General features: G+C 56.7%; 1 protein-coding gene across 2 annotated transcripts in view; it reads right to left on the bottom strand.

The window, feature by feature from the left end:
• The window catches only part of HTT (huntingtin), a 166,768-nt gene that overhangs the window by 4,295 nt on the left and 148,503 nt on the right, over positions 1-13,970 (bottom strand). For both annotated transcript variants that reach the window (XM_028848247.2, XM_078003004.1), the window contains 10 exons: positions 13,696-13,778; positions 11,179-11,309; positions 10,915-11,044; positions 9,797-9,952; positions 6,439-6,629; positions 4,396-4,510; positions 4,026-4,239; positions 3,547-3,652; positions 1,117-1,279; positions 749-909 (listed from right to left, as the gene is read on the bottom strand). In XM_028848247.2, the coding sequence (XP_028704080.2) occupies positions 749-909; positions 1,117-1,279; positions 3,547-3,652; positions 4,026-4,239; positions 4,396-4,510; positions 6,439-6,629; positions 9,797-9,952; positions 10,915-11,044; positions 11,179-11,309; positions 13,696-13,778 (1,450 nt within the window). The remainder of the gene's footprint in view (positions 1-748; positions 910-1,116; positions 1,280-3,546; positions 3,653-4,025; positions 4,240-4,395; positions 4,511-6,438; positions 6,630-9,796; positions 9,953-10,914; positions 11,045-11,178; positions 11,310-13,695; positions 13,779-13,970) is intronic.

Below are 13,970 nucleotides of genomic sequence, written 5' to 3'. Positions count from 1 at the left end.
TGGCTGGCTGGACACCCTGCTGGAAGGCCAGCAGGGCAGAAGTGAGCTGGGCAGAGCTGGCCAAGGAAGCAGGAGGCCTGCAGGCAGGCACCCACTCGGCAGCACTCACCTGGCCTGGCTCCTGTGTAGCGCTGGTGGCCGATGCTCCTGCTGTCCTGCTGGCCCCCACGAGCCCTGCTCCAGTACAGTGCGGGCAGAGCCACGCCAGGCACACTGGGCGAGGCTGTGCTGTCAGCACCAGGACAACCGTGCTGCTTGGAGGCTCTTGTGGTCTGTCTTGGGGGAGGGCTGTGGAAAGGGAAACTCCTGGCAGCCAGCATCTGGGGGTGGGAACTGGATCTTTACTTAAGCCTTTCCCCGAGAGGGTGATCGAGGCACAATGACCAAAGCTAATGAGAAGCAGTGTCAGGAGAAGCCCAGCCACACAGAGCCCGCGAGTGGGTGGGAGGTCTGCAGAGATCGCCGCCCACCCTCGCTCCCCTCACCCAGGCCCTCCACAGAAGGGCCCCTTAGCAGCTTCGACCCTTCTGCCATACACGGGCCCCTCTGAGAGGCCCTGGTCAGCAAATGTCTGGATGTGCTCCTTTCTGTATCCCTGCCAGCATTGTACTTCCCTGGGGCTGAGGGCCTGTCACCTTGGCATCTGTGGGGCTTTTGCAAAGGTTAGGTTTCAAAACTTTATCATGAAACATGAGCCTCGGTGTTGACGAGGGAAACGGGGCCAGCACCAGGGACCCAGAGAGGATACATCGCCGCAACCCATGGGCTGGTGGACGCACTGACGAAGAAGCAGGAGAGGCTCCATGTGGCCATGGCGACTGGGGTCCTCTGCGTGAAGTTGGAGAGGGACAGCATGACCCAGTCCCGGACCATGGATGACTGCCCGGTGCTGTGCAGAGTCTGAAACACCTGCCAGGAGGAAGCGGGCGCCTGAGTGTCAGGGCTGGGGGGCGGGAAGCACCTGCTGTGCCCGGGTGGTGGGGGTGGGGTGGGGGCCAGAGGCATTGCTGCTTTAAAGGGGAGGAGCTGGGTTCTTCTGGCGAATCTGCTGGCAAGTCGGGGGCAATTCCACCTCCAGGCTTCCCCACTCCATCCCCATCCCACATGCAACCTCACCTTATACACCACGGTGGCCATGAACTGGGGGTATGGCTGCTGGTTGGACAGAAACTCTCCGATGACTTTGTTCATGATGTCCTGGGGTGGGAAGAAGTCGTCTAGAAACTGGGGCAGGATCCTCGCCACCACTCTGGCTTCACAAGGAAAGCCTTTCCTGATCCTGGGAGGAGGGACACAGGTCAGAGCCTGGCACCAGCTCCCACAGCTGCCCCACCTGCCCGCGGAGGGCCTTGGCTCTGGGGAAAACGCTGATGTGAAATCAGGGCTGGGAGGTACCCTTGGCCGTGAGGGACTTTCCAAGTGGGGAAAGTCAGAGCCTAAGCAACTGGAGTATGAAATTTGAGGCTAAAAAGGCAAAACCCCAGCTCCTCCTCTGTCCAGCTCGTGAAGACAGGCTGCTAGGCATAGGCTCTGTCTGGCTCCCACGCCCTGCAGTGACCAGAAATCCTAAGAGTCTGAAAGCTACATAAAAGAATATGCAGAAATGGTGCAGCCGGAAGGATGTTACAAAAGAGATTTTTTAAAATCCTAACAAAAGAACCCCTTCTCATTATGTTTTTGCTGCTTTCCACATCCAAATGCTCCATAAACATTTCTATGTGTTCTAACACTTTGTAGCACTGTTGTCAACCGGGACTTTTTTCTTGTTACCAAACAGGGCCCCATCTGTGCTCTCGCTGCTTTTTCCCTAACCAGATCCTGAAACACGCCCCCTGAGCAGTATCCTTTTTAGTGCTGAAAAGCAACCATCATGTTCCTGTCTCATCAGTGCACACATGCCAGCTGTGTGTAACTGAGATGCACAGGAAGCAGCCAAGAAACGGCAGTGCACTTTCTCAGAGGTGCTCCTGGCTCTACCCGCCCGCAGACCCTCGCCCAGCAGTGGCATGGCGGCTGCGCTGAAGACAGTGCTCCACGGAGGGAGATCTGTGGTCAGCTCCAAGGTGCCTCCCTGCGGCGTCTGGAGGGCGGTAGAGCGGAAGGCATGCACCACGCTCTCTGGAGCACTCGCCACCTAGCACTGGGTCCACTAGACCACAAGCCCCTTGAAGGCCAGGACTGGTCGTGGCGCCTCCCTGTGTCCGTCTGCCAGCTGTGGTGGTGCTCAGTGAGCATGTGGGAACTGAAGAATGATGCAGAGGTGCGTTTTAAAATCGACATGGGGGCCAGGCACGGTGGCTCACGCCTGCAATCCCAGCACTTTGGGAGGCCGAGGAGGGTGGATCACTTGAGTTCAGAAGTTCGAGACCAGTTCGGCCAACACGGTGAAGCACTGTCTCTACTAAAAACACAAAAATTAGCTGGGCGTGGTGGCACGTGCCTGTAATCCCAGCTACTCGGGAGGCTGAGGCAGGAGAATCGCTTGAACCCGGGAGGTGGAGGTTGCAGTGAGCCGAGATCGCGCCATTGCACTCCAGCCTGGGTGACAAGGGCAAAACTCCATCTCAAAAAAAAAAAAAAACATGAAAACAGACAAGCACAGGCTCAGCTGTTCAGAACACCTCATCTGGCCAAAGAATAGAGCAAAGTCCACCTGAGTATGCTCTTGAGAAAAGCCAAATGGCTCCCCACTGGACACCCTGATTGGAGAGCACAGGCAAGGCAGTGCAACAACGCCCCAGATCCGCCATGTCGCCAGGACTGGGACACCCTGATTGGAGAGCACAGGCAAGGCAGTGCAACAACGCCCCAGATCCGCCATGTCGCCAGGACTGGGACACCCTGATTGGAGAGCACAGGCAAGGCAGCACAACAACGCCCCAGATCCGCCATGTCGCCAGGACTGAGGCCTGAGAGCAATCAGGGAGCCTTGTCCTTAAGAAAAAGCCCTACGAAGCTCCTAACCCACTTCCAGAGCAGGGGAGCGAAGCCAATTCTCAACACCAATTCACGCACAGCAGTGGGGCGGAGGGGTAGCGAGGAGAAGCCACTGACCACACGGGTCTCAAAAGATGCATGTGTGGGTTTCACCTTCCTCCTCCTGCTGCTGCCCCTCACCCTGCTCACAGGCACCATGGACCCCCTCCCACAGACCCCCGTGGGCTCCCCTCTCACGACAGGCAGCCAGGCTGAGCCAACTCCTCATCACTGCGCAGGCTTCTGCCGCACCCTCCCAGAGACTGGTCATTCCTGCCCCCTGCCATACCCCACACGGCCAGGTGCGGTGCCTGAGCCCTCAGGAGAGATGGGCAGGCGCTGGGACAACCTTGGAACTGGTCAACACTACACCTGAGCGCTGGGGTCCAAGGACCACCAGCTCGCCAGTGGAACCCTGAGCCAAGGCAGCCCACGGTCAGGCTGTGGTCAGGAATCACTGGCGGGACTCCAGCAACAGCGCCAGGGGATCAGCCAACACACACAAACGCTCAGCTTCAGGCCAAAATTCTAGGGAAGCTAACGGCTGAGGGATGGGGCTTCGTTTCTTACCTATCAAAAAGAACAGACACCCGCTCCATAGCAACAATCACCGACTCGCTGTCTGGGGCTGCAGGATTAGGGTCTGAAGTTCTACCCGGACTGACTTTCTCCTTTCCTGTAATAAAAGTGTTCAGTACGAAGGTTACATCTATACAACCCAACAGGCTCTGTAGATAGTGCTTTGTACACAGGAGTCCAATGAATCACTGGAGAAGACCTGACAGCAGGTGATGTGAGCCCCTCGCTAGCCCAGGACCCAGCACAGCTCAGCCACATGGGATGAGTGACCAGAGGGGTGGTCAACCCTGACCAGGTACTCCAGCCCTGGGGGCTCCAGAGCCTCTCTTGCAAGGTGATGGGGCCAGCTTGGGGCAACACTAAAAGTGTCAAATCAGAGGACACCTAGTCTAGGTTCCTTGAGCGAGCATGCTCCTGTCTCCCTTGAACAGGACTTGGGCTGGCCTTGCGGGCACTGTGTACATGCTCACCTGTGTACATGCAGGTGAGCATCAAGCCCAGAGCCGCCATGGCCCGGTGCGGGCTGTGCACGTTCACTCTGTCCACACTCAGCTTGACCAGGGATTCTGCATCCAGGCGGGAGAGCTGCTCAGAGAGCAGGAGGCGCTCCAGGCCTCTGAGGGCACAGTGGTAAATGATAGAGGGGGTGGACTCCTCACTTCCGGACAGCATCACCCCACACATCTGCACAGGGAGAAAGGTTTCTGTCGCTGCATGGTCTCAGGTGTTCATGCCTCCTCCCCACCAAGTCAAAACTGGCCCACTGGTATGATCCCGCAAGGAAAAGAGAAGGGAAGCCCACTCCCCGTGTGCAGAGGAAGACAGTCAGGGCCCACTCACCTGTATTATTGATGCTGAAAATTCTGGCCCTACGTCCAGAGGATAGTTCTCAATCAGGTAAAACGCAGTGGCACACATGACCAGTACGTGCTGCTGGCTGTGAATGTTCACGCAGCTGAAAACGGGAGACAGCAGCCAGGCTCAGCCGCCCCCATCCAACGTAGAGAGGGCTTCGCAGCATGCCCAGCCACACGCGGGAGTGAAGAGCTGCGGGCCAGGCTGGCTCCCGGGAGCACCTACCCTGTGTGGCTCCCCAGGCCCCTGTAACCTGGCCTGACCCTTCAGCCTCTGCTCGACCCCTCCCTGGATAGCTGAGCCCGTCTACCTCCTCCACGCCCTGCCCTCTCGGCCTGGCCCAGCCTCCCCTGTGGCCACCTCCATACTGGCCACCACAGACTTCCTCTCTCTGTCCCTCAAAGAGGCCCTGGATTCCCACACCCCAGGCCAGTCCCCTCTACTTCCTGAGTGCCCTGTGCTTTTCCTTCGTGGCACATTCCACCATGACGTGCTGCCTTGTGTGATCCCCCGACAGCACCTGCCTTCCCCATGGCACAATGGGGACCCGGTAGCCAGGGACTGAATGAGTGGCCACTGTGAACAGAGGAGCCAATAAGATGCCCCCCTCCACCCACAGAAATGTGCCCAGTGATGCTTATATCCATCACCACGTGATCCCACCTCTACCTCGGAGGCATGTGACACAGCCCGTGCCCATGGCACTGAGGCCAGCCCCACACACCATTTCTACCTGGATGCCACAAGCTCTCTGCATCCCAAACGCAACTCCTGGGCCACCTCAACTCTCCTTTCCTGAGTCCTCCATGCCCACAGCAAGAGCCATAGACGGCCCAACACGCCAGCACAGCCAGGGCTTTGGCCTGTGCCTGGGGCCTGTTGTGGGGCTGCCCCCCAAAATCACCTCGCTGCACCAACGCATGTGCCTGATTTGCAGGCCTGTGTCCCCCGTGTGACTTGCCCTATGCCAGGCTCCAGGGATGCAGAGACAGTTGCCAGCTGTCCGCCTGTCCTGCGTCCTGCTAGCACAGCACCCACCGCCCAGCAAGGATGACAGACGAGAAGGGCCTCCCCACAAGCTTGTGCCACTCTGGCCTGGATGAGGGCAATGGCCCCTGTTGAGCCACTGTCCCTGCTCCAGGATGTCCCAAATCCTGCCAGACAGCCACCAGCCAGTGCCCTGGCTCACACCTCCCTCCTGTCTGAACTGTGCCTACAGAGATCTTCCCATCTCCCTCCAAGTCTTCCACTCAACTTTGACCCGGCCCCCATCTCCTGCCCACTTGTCAAAGGGGATCACTGGCCATTCTTCCCAGCCCCTTTCCCATCTTTGCTCCAAATTCTTGCCCTCAACTCCCCCATGTGGGTGGCTGATGAAATTCTACCCTCCCTCTACAGACAGCTCTAAAGCCTGTGACTCAGAGAGGCTGGGCCCATCTCTGCTAAAGCCTCTGCGACTTCGGGAGAGCGGAGGTGAGACCAGGGTGTCACAGAGCCCTCCGCACTCACAAGACATCGTTGTGAAGAGCTTGACTTGCTCGTTAAGGGGTTGTGGCACCAGCCGTGCTTTGTCAAGGACACATCTGTGCAGAACCTGCCGCCCAGCAGCTTTAAGATAAAGTGAGGTCGGAGTCACAGTGGAAACAGGAGGGAGGTGCTGGGCCAGGGCGGGGAAGGTGCAGAGAGGAGGCTGGCCTGGGTAATGAGGAGAGGGTTCTGAGAGCAGAGAATGAGAACCGCTGGCCTCGCGAGCAGAGTCAGGAATGGGCACATGGGGAAATGTGCTCAGCGCCACATGAGACAGCAGCAGAGGCAGGAGCTCTAGCTCACTGGGAGTGCCCGAGGAAGCCTCTAGGACACACCTGTGCCCTTGCGTCTCACCAACCTCAGCCATGGCGCCCACCTGGGTTCCCACTGACACCTGCCTGCCATCTGGCCAGGGACCTGGGCACTTGGAGAGGGTGATGCTGCTTCCTTCGCAGCTCATTCCGAGACCCCCGTCCTAGCCCCAGCCAGGCTCCCACTCACTGGGCGATCCCTTTCAGGTTGGAGAGGAGATAGTCACTGATGACTGGGATGAGCTGCTTGGCAGTATCGTCCAGCAGGTCGCACTCCAGCACATAGAGGATGCCGTGCAGGGCTCCGACCCTGCTGGGCAGGTGGCTGCTCCTGAGTGTGCTCTCCAGCAGGCGGCTGACAGGCTCCGCCACGACCTTGTCCTAGACACACACAGACAAAAGCTGCTGATGCCACCAGAGCTCACGCCCCAGTGGCTCCTCCCCACAGCCAAGGAGGGGCGGGGGCGGTGCGCTGCCCTCATGCTTGTGTGCACGGCCCAAGACCATCCTGAGAGGTCTGTGTGCAAGGCTGGCCCCTGGCTGGTGTCGGGATGGTGCCCACCATCCTCACTGAGGAGGGGCTCTCTGTGCTCAGCTGCTTGTGTGGGCAACGGTGTTTGTGCTGAGAATCTGCCTTCCCTCTGGGAGTCCAGAGTATGGGCACGAAGCAGGCAGAAGGTGCCCACGTGCCCAGCCCGCAGTCAAAACCCTGGCACCGAGTCTCTAGTGGGCTTCCCTGGTGACAACACTGCACACACTGTCACAGCTCACTCTGGGGGAGCTCAGTGCGTCCTGCACGACCCCACTGGGAGAGGATTCTGGAAGCTTGAGCCTGGTGACGACACTGCACACGCTGTCACGGCTCACTCTGGGGGAGCTCAGTGTGTCCTGCACGACCCCGCCGGGAGAGGATTCTGGAAGCTCGGGCCTGGTTTCCTCGGGGCACTGCCCCATGGGCCTCTGCCCTTGCTGATTTGGTTTGCTGATTGTGTTTTGTGTGCTTTTACTGTATTACATCTTAGCTGAGAGTCCTTCTAGAAAAGCCTGGGGGTAGTCTTGGGGATCCCTGATAGTAGTTTATGCCAACCTTCAACCAAAATGGCCTCAATTTCACTTAGTATCCAAAACCTAATGGGGTTAAATATCGACCTAAACACTTAGCCCACATTCTTCACTTTCAATCTGCTCTTTAACAGTGAGGAGACCCCTGCAGAAGTCACCAAGGTATGTCGCTCTCTTTCAGCCCAAGACTATGGGGACACAGAATTCCCATGGAGCGCTGGATGGCCAGGCAGCCTCTTCTTGTTGTGGAACAAGATGAGGTTCTTGGCAGTGGCAGGAGCTTCTCCGCAGGGGAAATGACCGGAAGACACAGAAGCCGCTCCCACCCATCCCAGGAATGAGGACCGAAAGAGGCTGTTCTTTGGTGGATCACTTCCTTCTTGGGCCCCCACCTCACCCTGTGCTATCCCCTCATACACACAACGCCACGCGGCACCTCCCTAAGGACTGCGCTCCCACGGCCCCTGGTCCCACCTCTGAAAGTCCCACATCAGGACCTGCTCTCAGGTGGCACGGATTTCACAACAGGAGGCAAATACCTCAAAATGACATGCTCTGGATACGCTGGTACCAAGCATGACATGCTGAAAACCTTCACAGAGGATCACCGTCTTCAAGAAAGATGCACAGAGCTGGGAATTAGTGCCCATGACCATCCTGCCTTAGGATCTGCTTTTCAAAATGATTATTTCTCATTTGATTACTGATGGCACAACACTTGCCTAAGGAGCTCTGGGCCTGAGCACAAAACCACATTACAATTCAAGTTAGCCCAGCAGCTGAAACTCCCCATAAAGGAGAAGGACCCCTTCCGAGAGCCGCTTTGACATCATGTGGGCAACACCCAGAGGGTGCTCGCAGTGAAGAGAGATGCCCACACAGGGAGCCCACGCGTTCATTGTTTCCACTCCCTGGATGGCTGCCAAGTCACCAGCATGGCACCAGGCTGAAGGCCACCCACAAGGGAAGATGACTGGAGTTTGGGCTCGGGGAGGACAGAGTCCAGGCAAGAGTAGTCAAGACTCGCAGGGAGTCAGGCTTCAGGTCACAGACATGGGCTCAGTCCCACCTCTGCCGCATTTTGTGTGACCCAGACAAGCCAGCTAACCTCTGACGCTGGCCGCCTAGGGTGCCTTTGTCAGGTGGGGTGCAGGAGGAAGAGCTCCGCAAATGTTAGCAGCTGGAGTGACGGCAAAAAAACATCATCACTGTCACGACAGCGTTGTTACTGACAGGAGCCCATCCAGAGCATGGGGTAAGCAGGCCCTGATGGGCACTGCCATGCCATTCTCACCAAGGGCTCCAGACGGCTGGCACACGGCAGCCACTGAGGTGTTTGTTGAAGACACGCGTTTCTATTGCTATCATAAAATGGATTACTAGGTAATGCCACATGACAAAGACCCAGAGGCTCCAGCTCTGACAGTTCTGACATCCTTGAATAGGCTTTGCCAGCAGTCGGGGCCCACAGGTAGCGATTTCATGTGTACAGCTGATGGATGCTTGGGAAATGCCATGTGGTGATGTGCCCACAGAACACAGGTACCGTGCTCCACGGGCTGAATCCTGATAAACCAGAAGCAGAATAAGGAGGAGCTCAAGAGGATGAACACTTGACCCTTGGGATGGTCTGAATGGATGTATCCCCCCCGAAACTCTTACACTGACAACTAATTTGCAGTGCCACAGTACTAGAAGGTGGGGCCTTGGGTGGTGATGAAGTCATGAGGGGTGAGCCCTTGTGGATTGGGGCCCTTTTGAAAGGCCTGAGGGAGCTTGTTCACTCCTTTCACCGTGAGGACCCAGTGAGAACATGCCATCTATGAAGCAGAGAGCAGCCCTCACCAAACACCAAATCTGTTGGCACCTTGACCATGAACTTCCAGCCCCCAGAACTATGAGAAGTGAATTTCCACTGTTTATAAATCACCCAGTCTAAGGTACCTTGTGGTAGCAGCCGAAATAGACTAAGAGAAACACCATGCTAAGAAGACACTATAGCACCCAGACTTGGGACTGGAAACGCAGGGTCACTGTGACAAAATGGCCCCCAGGAGAGAAGCTGTCCAGTCAGGAAGTTCGGGGGGCCTGGAACATAACTGAGGGGGAGTGAGGCAGTCAGGCCTCAGGGCAGAGCATGGGGAAGCCAGTCGCGTTTCCACCATCTACGCTGCTTCAGTGCTACCACACACCATGGTTCTGTGGGGATGGGCTACTACAATGATGTCACAAGCCCAGGGACACGGGACCCCAAACCATGGCTTGGCCGCCACGACCCACATCACGGTGGCCTGTGGATGGCACTGACCGTCGCTGAACCCCCTCCAGCTGAGAAGCACTGCAGCTCACGTGGGCTGTGGAGTCCGGCTCGGGTCAACTCTTGGAAGGAGGCAGCCGCACCTGGCACCTCTGGCCAACACCAGGTCCCAAGGCAGATGGGCCCACATGGCTTCAGGACAGGAACCTCTGTACCACCTGTCACTTACCATCCCAAGGACGGCAGCTGCCTTGCAGGTGGCGGGCACCAGGTACTGAGCGAGGATCTCGTCTTCTGAAGGATGCACCCTTCGCAGTTCTGTCAGCGTCACATACATCAGCTCAAACTGGTTGCGCTCAGTGAACAAGTCTGAGACCACCAGAAGCTGGAGATGTGGAACACCACGAAAGCAAGGGGAGAGTAGCGCAGTTAGAATCCAGGCAACACATCCAGAACGCCGCTACTGGCAAGTCGTGTTCTTACACCTAAGAGACATGACTGCGCGGGACGCATGTGTGCATCTGTGTGTGGTGTACGCGTGTGGTGTGTCTGTGTGTGTGCATAATACACGTGGTGCATGTATGTGATGTGTGTGGTGTGTGTGGTGCGTGTGGCATGTGTGTGGTGCATGTGGCATGTGTGTGGTATGTACATGTGGTGTGTGTGCATGTGGTGAGTGTGGCATTGTGTGTGGTGTGTGTGGTGTGGCATGTGTGTGGTGCATGTGGCATGTGTGTGGTGCGTGTGGCATGTGTGTGGTATGTACATGTGGTGTGTGTGCATGTGGCGAGTGTGGCATTGTGTGTGGTGTGTGTTGCATGAAAGTGGTGTATGGGCTGTGTGGGGTGTGTGTGGTGTGTGTGTGCGTGTGGCATGTGTGCTGTGTGTGGTGCATGTGGTGTATGTGTGTGCACGTGTGGCGTGTGTGTGTGTGCATGTGGGGTATGTGTGCATCTGGCATGTGTGTGTTGTGTGCATGTGGGGTATGTGTGCATGTGGCATGTGTGTGTTGTGTGCATGTGGGGTACGTGTGCATGTGGCATGTGTATGTTGTGTGCATGTGGGGTATGTGTGCATATGGCATGTGTGTGTTGTGTGCATGTGGGGTATGTGTGCATGTGAGGTGTATGGGGCGTGCATTTGGGGTACGTGTGCATGTGGTGTGTGTGTGTGGTGCATGCATGTGGGGTACGTGTGCATGTGGCGTGTGTGTGTTCCGTGCATGTGGGGTATGTGTGATGTGACGTGTGTGTGGTGCATGTGGTACGTGTGGTGTGGCGTGTGTGTGCAGCGTGTGTGGTGCGTGTGGCATGTGCCAGTGTGAGGGGAATGGGAAGGCTCACTTACGGATCGAACCACCTCACTGATCAGGATGGCCGGGGTCCTCCTGGCTGAGTTGGATGGCAGGATCCAGCGGCTGTACAACTCGAGTAAAAACTGCGAACAGGAATGGATGTCAACTCCAGCCCGGTGTTTCCTGTAGAATATGCAAGATGGGTGTTTTCTGGGTACAGAAGATGAGAGGCTCATTTCAAGAAGCACCTCAAACAAATCAAATGACTGATAAGAAATTTCAAATTTCTGTAGAAAAGAAAAAGGCCATTGGAAAACCTGGAGTTGACTGGAGACATGGGTGGTGATGAAGGTGCAGGGGCGTCGGCCTCCTCTTCCTCCTCCTCGTCCCATTCCTCCTCCCTTAGGGGTGTGATGCTGTTCCCCAGCCACACAGAGTGTATGGACACCTGCCACAGAAACAGGGTGCTGCTCAGCGCTGCAGCCACAGTGCCAGGCTCCTGGTGGGCGGGTGCGGCCGCCGGGACTCAGCACATGCCTACCGTTGAACAGTCTGCCCCTTTGCAAGGGTCGTTCAGACACCCCAGCTTACAGGCAAGGGAGTCCACAGAGAGGGTGGGGTGGGGGCTGGACTGCTGCTGGGAAGCTCCAGCACACGCTAAGGGCCTGGATCAGGAGTCAGCCAGCCCCAGGAGCGGCTGAGGAGGCGACACAAAAGAGGCTCTACGAAGGGGACGCTCTCACTCGTGAGATCTCAATGCAGTCCCCAAAACACGGAACCCCCCAAAACACGGAACCCCCCAAAACACGGAACCCCCCAAAACACGGAACCCCCCAAAACACGGAACCAACGCGTGAGATTTCTTTTCCGATCTCCGCCACTGGCAGTCATTGTGGTAAACCCCAGGCCAGAGCGTCCCCGCGCCTCTGTGACCCGCGCTCCAGATCACACAGCCACCACGTGCTCAGCACACCTCGACTGTCCTCCTTTCTGCCTGCTTCTCTGGGAGCCTCGAGCACTTGGCACAGTGCTGTGGGCTGTGTGCCCATAAAAAGCTGTTCTCCATCATCACTGGCCCTAGGCCCAACTCACGTTCTTGGCACCAAGGGCCATTTCCCCCCTGGGACCCAGCACCCCTGCAGGGAGTGGGCAGGGAGTCTGTATGAACAACTCTCAGGCCAAGGAGCAGCCCCTGTGCTCCCCAAGCCCAGACCCATAACCCCCACCCCTCTTTCCTAAAAGCAAGCAGTGGCTCAGTCCAGTGGCATCTGGGGCTGAACGTCCCCGACAGGGCAGGGGTGGCACTATACTTCAGCCCCAGTATAATCCCATGACAGTCGGTTTGCAGACATTGGACACAGGGCAAACATCGAAGGATGTGGGCAAATGCAGTGGGGCGTGGGGAATAGGGAATATCTCGGGCACAGACCAGTGTCCCCGGGGCCAGGACAAGGCCACAGGCACCCAGTGAGCTCCAGGCCTCTCACTCTCAGCCTGCCCTTCAGAAACACATCCAGGAAAAGTACAGTGCGTCCTATTGGCCATGTCCACTTATCTTGAGGTGGAAACATCTGTCAAAGGTGAGAGGACAGAAGAGCGTGACTTCTTTTTCCAACTATGTCTAGAAAAATACAGGCTGGTCCAGCAGCTCCCTGCCTCCTGTCACTGAAACCAGCAGGCACAGAACAGGACAGTACAGGGCACAGAGCAGGGAACAGAAACAGGCGTGTGACATCATGGGGTTTCTGCTGTGAAGGCTGCAGGCCAGGAAGTCATAAGAGGAAACTCTCAGAGCTCATAAGTGCTTCTACACACCATATCCTGACCCATTTCCACTGCAACAAAAGCTACCAAGGGAACCGTCCTGCACAACTGGTTTCACTAAACCAGGAACCCAGTGAGCGAAAGACACAGCACAGGGTGGAGGGATAGGTGCAAGTCAGCCAGCAAAGCTGGGCCCTCCCCTGAGCATACACCTGTGGGGCTCCTGCCATGTGCCATCATATGTAAATGGCCCTGTGTTTCTGTTTACACTTTTTTTAAGTGACAGAGTATTGGTCTGTTGCCCAGGCTGGAGTGCAGTGGTGCAATCATGGCTCACTGCAGCCTCAACCGCCTGAGCTCAGGTGAGCCTCCGGCCTCAGCCTCCTAAAATGTTATACATTACAGGTGTGAGCCACCACACCTGGACCCTTAAATCCCTTCACTTACCTGAGGAGGAAACAGAAGCACAGACCAACGTGACCTGCCAGGAAGTGGCCGAGCTGTCTGCCTGCACACTGGGCCCCCCCCAACAACTGGCCACAGGGACACTCAGGGCCAAGCCTGCAGCCCCCCACAACAGAGCCCTTCATGGCATCTACTTCCTCCTGAGCATCTCAGCTAACTCCACTCTGTCCTCACCCCTTTTGGTGTCTCACGGTCCTTGCTTAAGTCCAGCTCAGGCCCTCTCACTGTCTCTTATATACATCTCTATCACTACATGTGAGGTCTCTTAACTACTTTCTAGAATAAAGAACATAAATAAAAACAAAAGTAATATTTTCTCTGCTTGTGGGACCTAGGAATAAAAAGGACAAAAACAATGAACATTAAAGATTTTTTTTTTTTTTTTTTTTTTGAGACAGAGTCTCGCTCTGCCGCCCAGGCTGGAGTGCAGTGGCGTGATCTTGGCTCACTGCAAGCTCCGCCTCCCGGGTTCACGCAAGATTTTTTTTTAAAAAGGTAAAACTTCCTTTCATTTACAAAGTGCACTGAGCTTTTCTCCTGGGTGTGTTAAGCACCGAAGTCTGAAGACAGGAATGGGCAGGGGCCTGGTGGGGTGCGAGACTGACCTGGCCGAGTTTGTAGCTCACGCTCCCCAGCTCCCGCTCGGGGTTGATCTGCAGCAGCAGCTTCTCGTGGCTGATGAGGGCACCTGCGAACACCAGCACCCTGAGTCCTCATCTGCACAGGGGCACGGGGCCGCAGGCCCACCTCGTGCCAGCCCAGCTCCTGCCCAGACAGGCACGCAGGCCTGAGCCACCTGCCCTCGCCACTGGCAGGAGGGCCCAGGTTGTGCAGAGCCCTGTGGGTCTCGGGGCTTTGTCACTTTATAACCCGTTAAGCT

Source organism: Macaca mulatta, chromosome 5 (genome assembly GCF_049350105.2).
Source record: "Macaca mulatta isolate MMU2019108-1 chromosome 5, T2T-MMU8v2.0, whole genome shotgun sequence".
Taxonomy (NCBI): Eukaryota; Metazoa; Chordata; class Mammalia; order Primates; family Cercopithecidae; genus Macaca; species Macaca mulatta.
The sequence above is the reverse complement of the archived record's forward strand: the minus strand, read 5'-3'. Positions and strand labels throughout refer to the sequence as shown.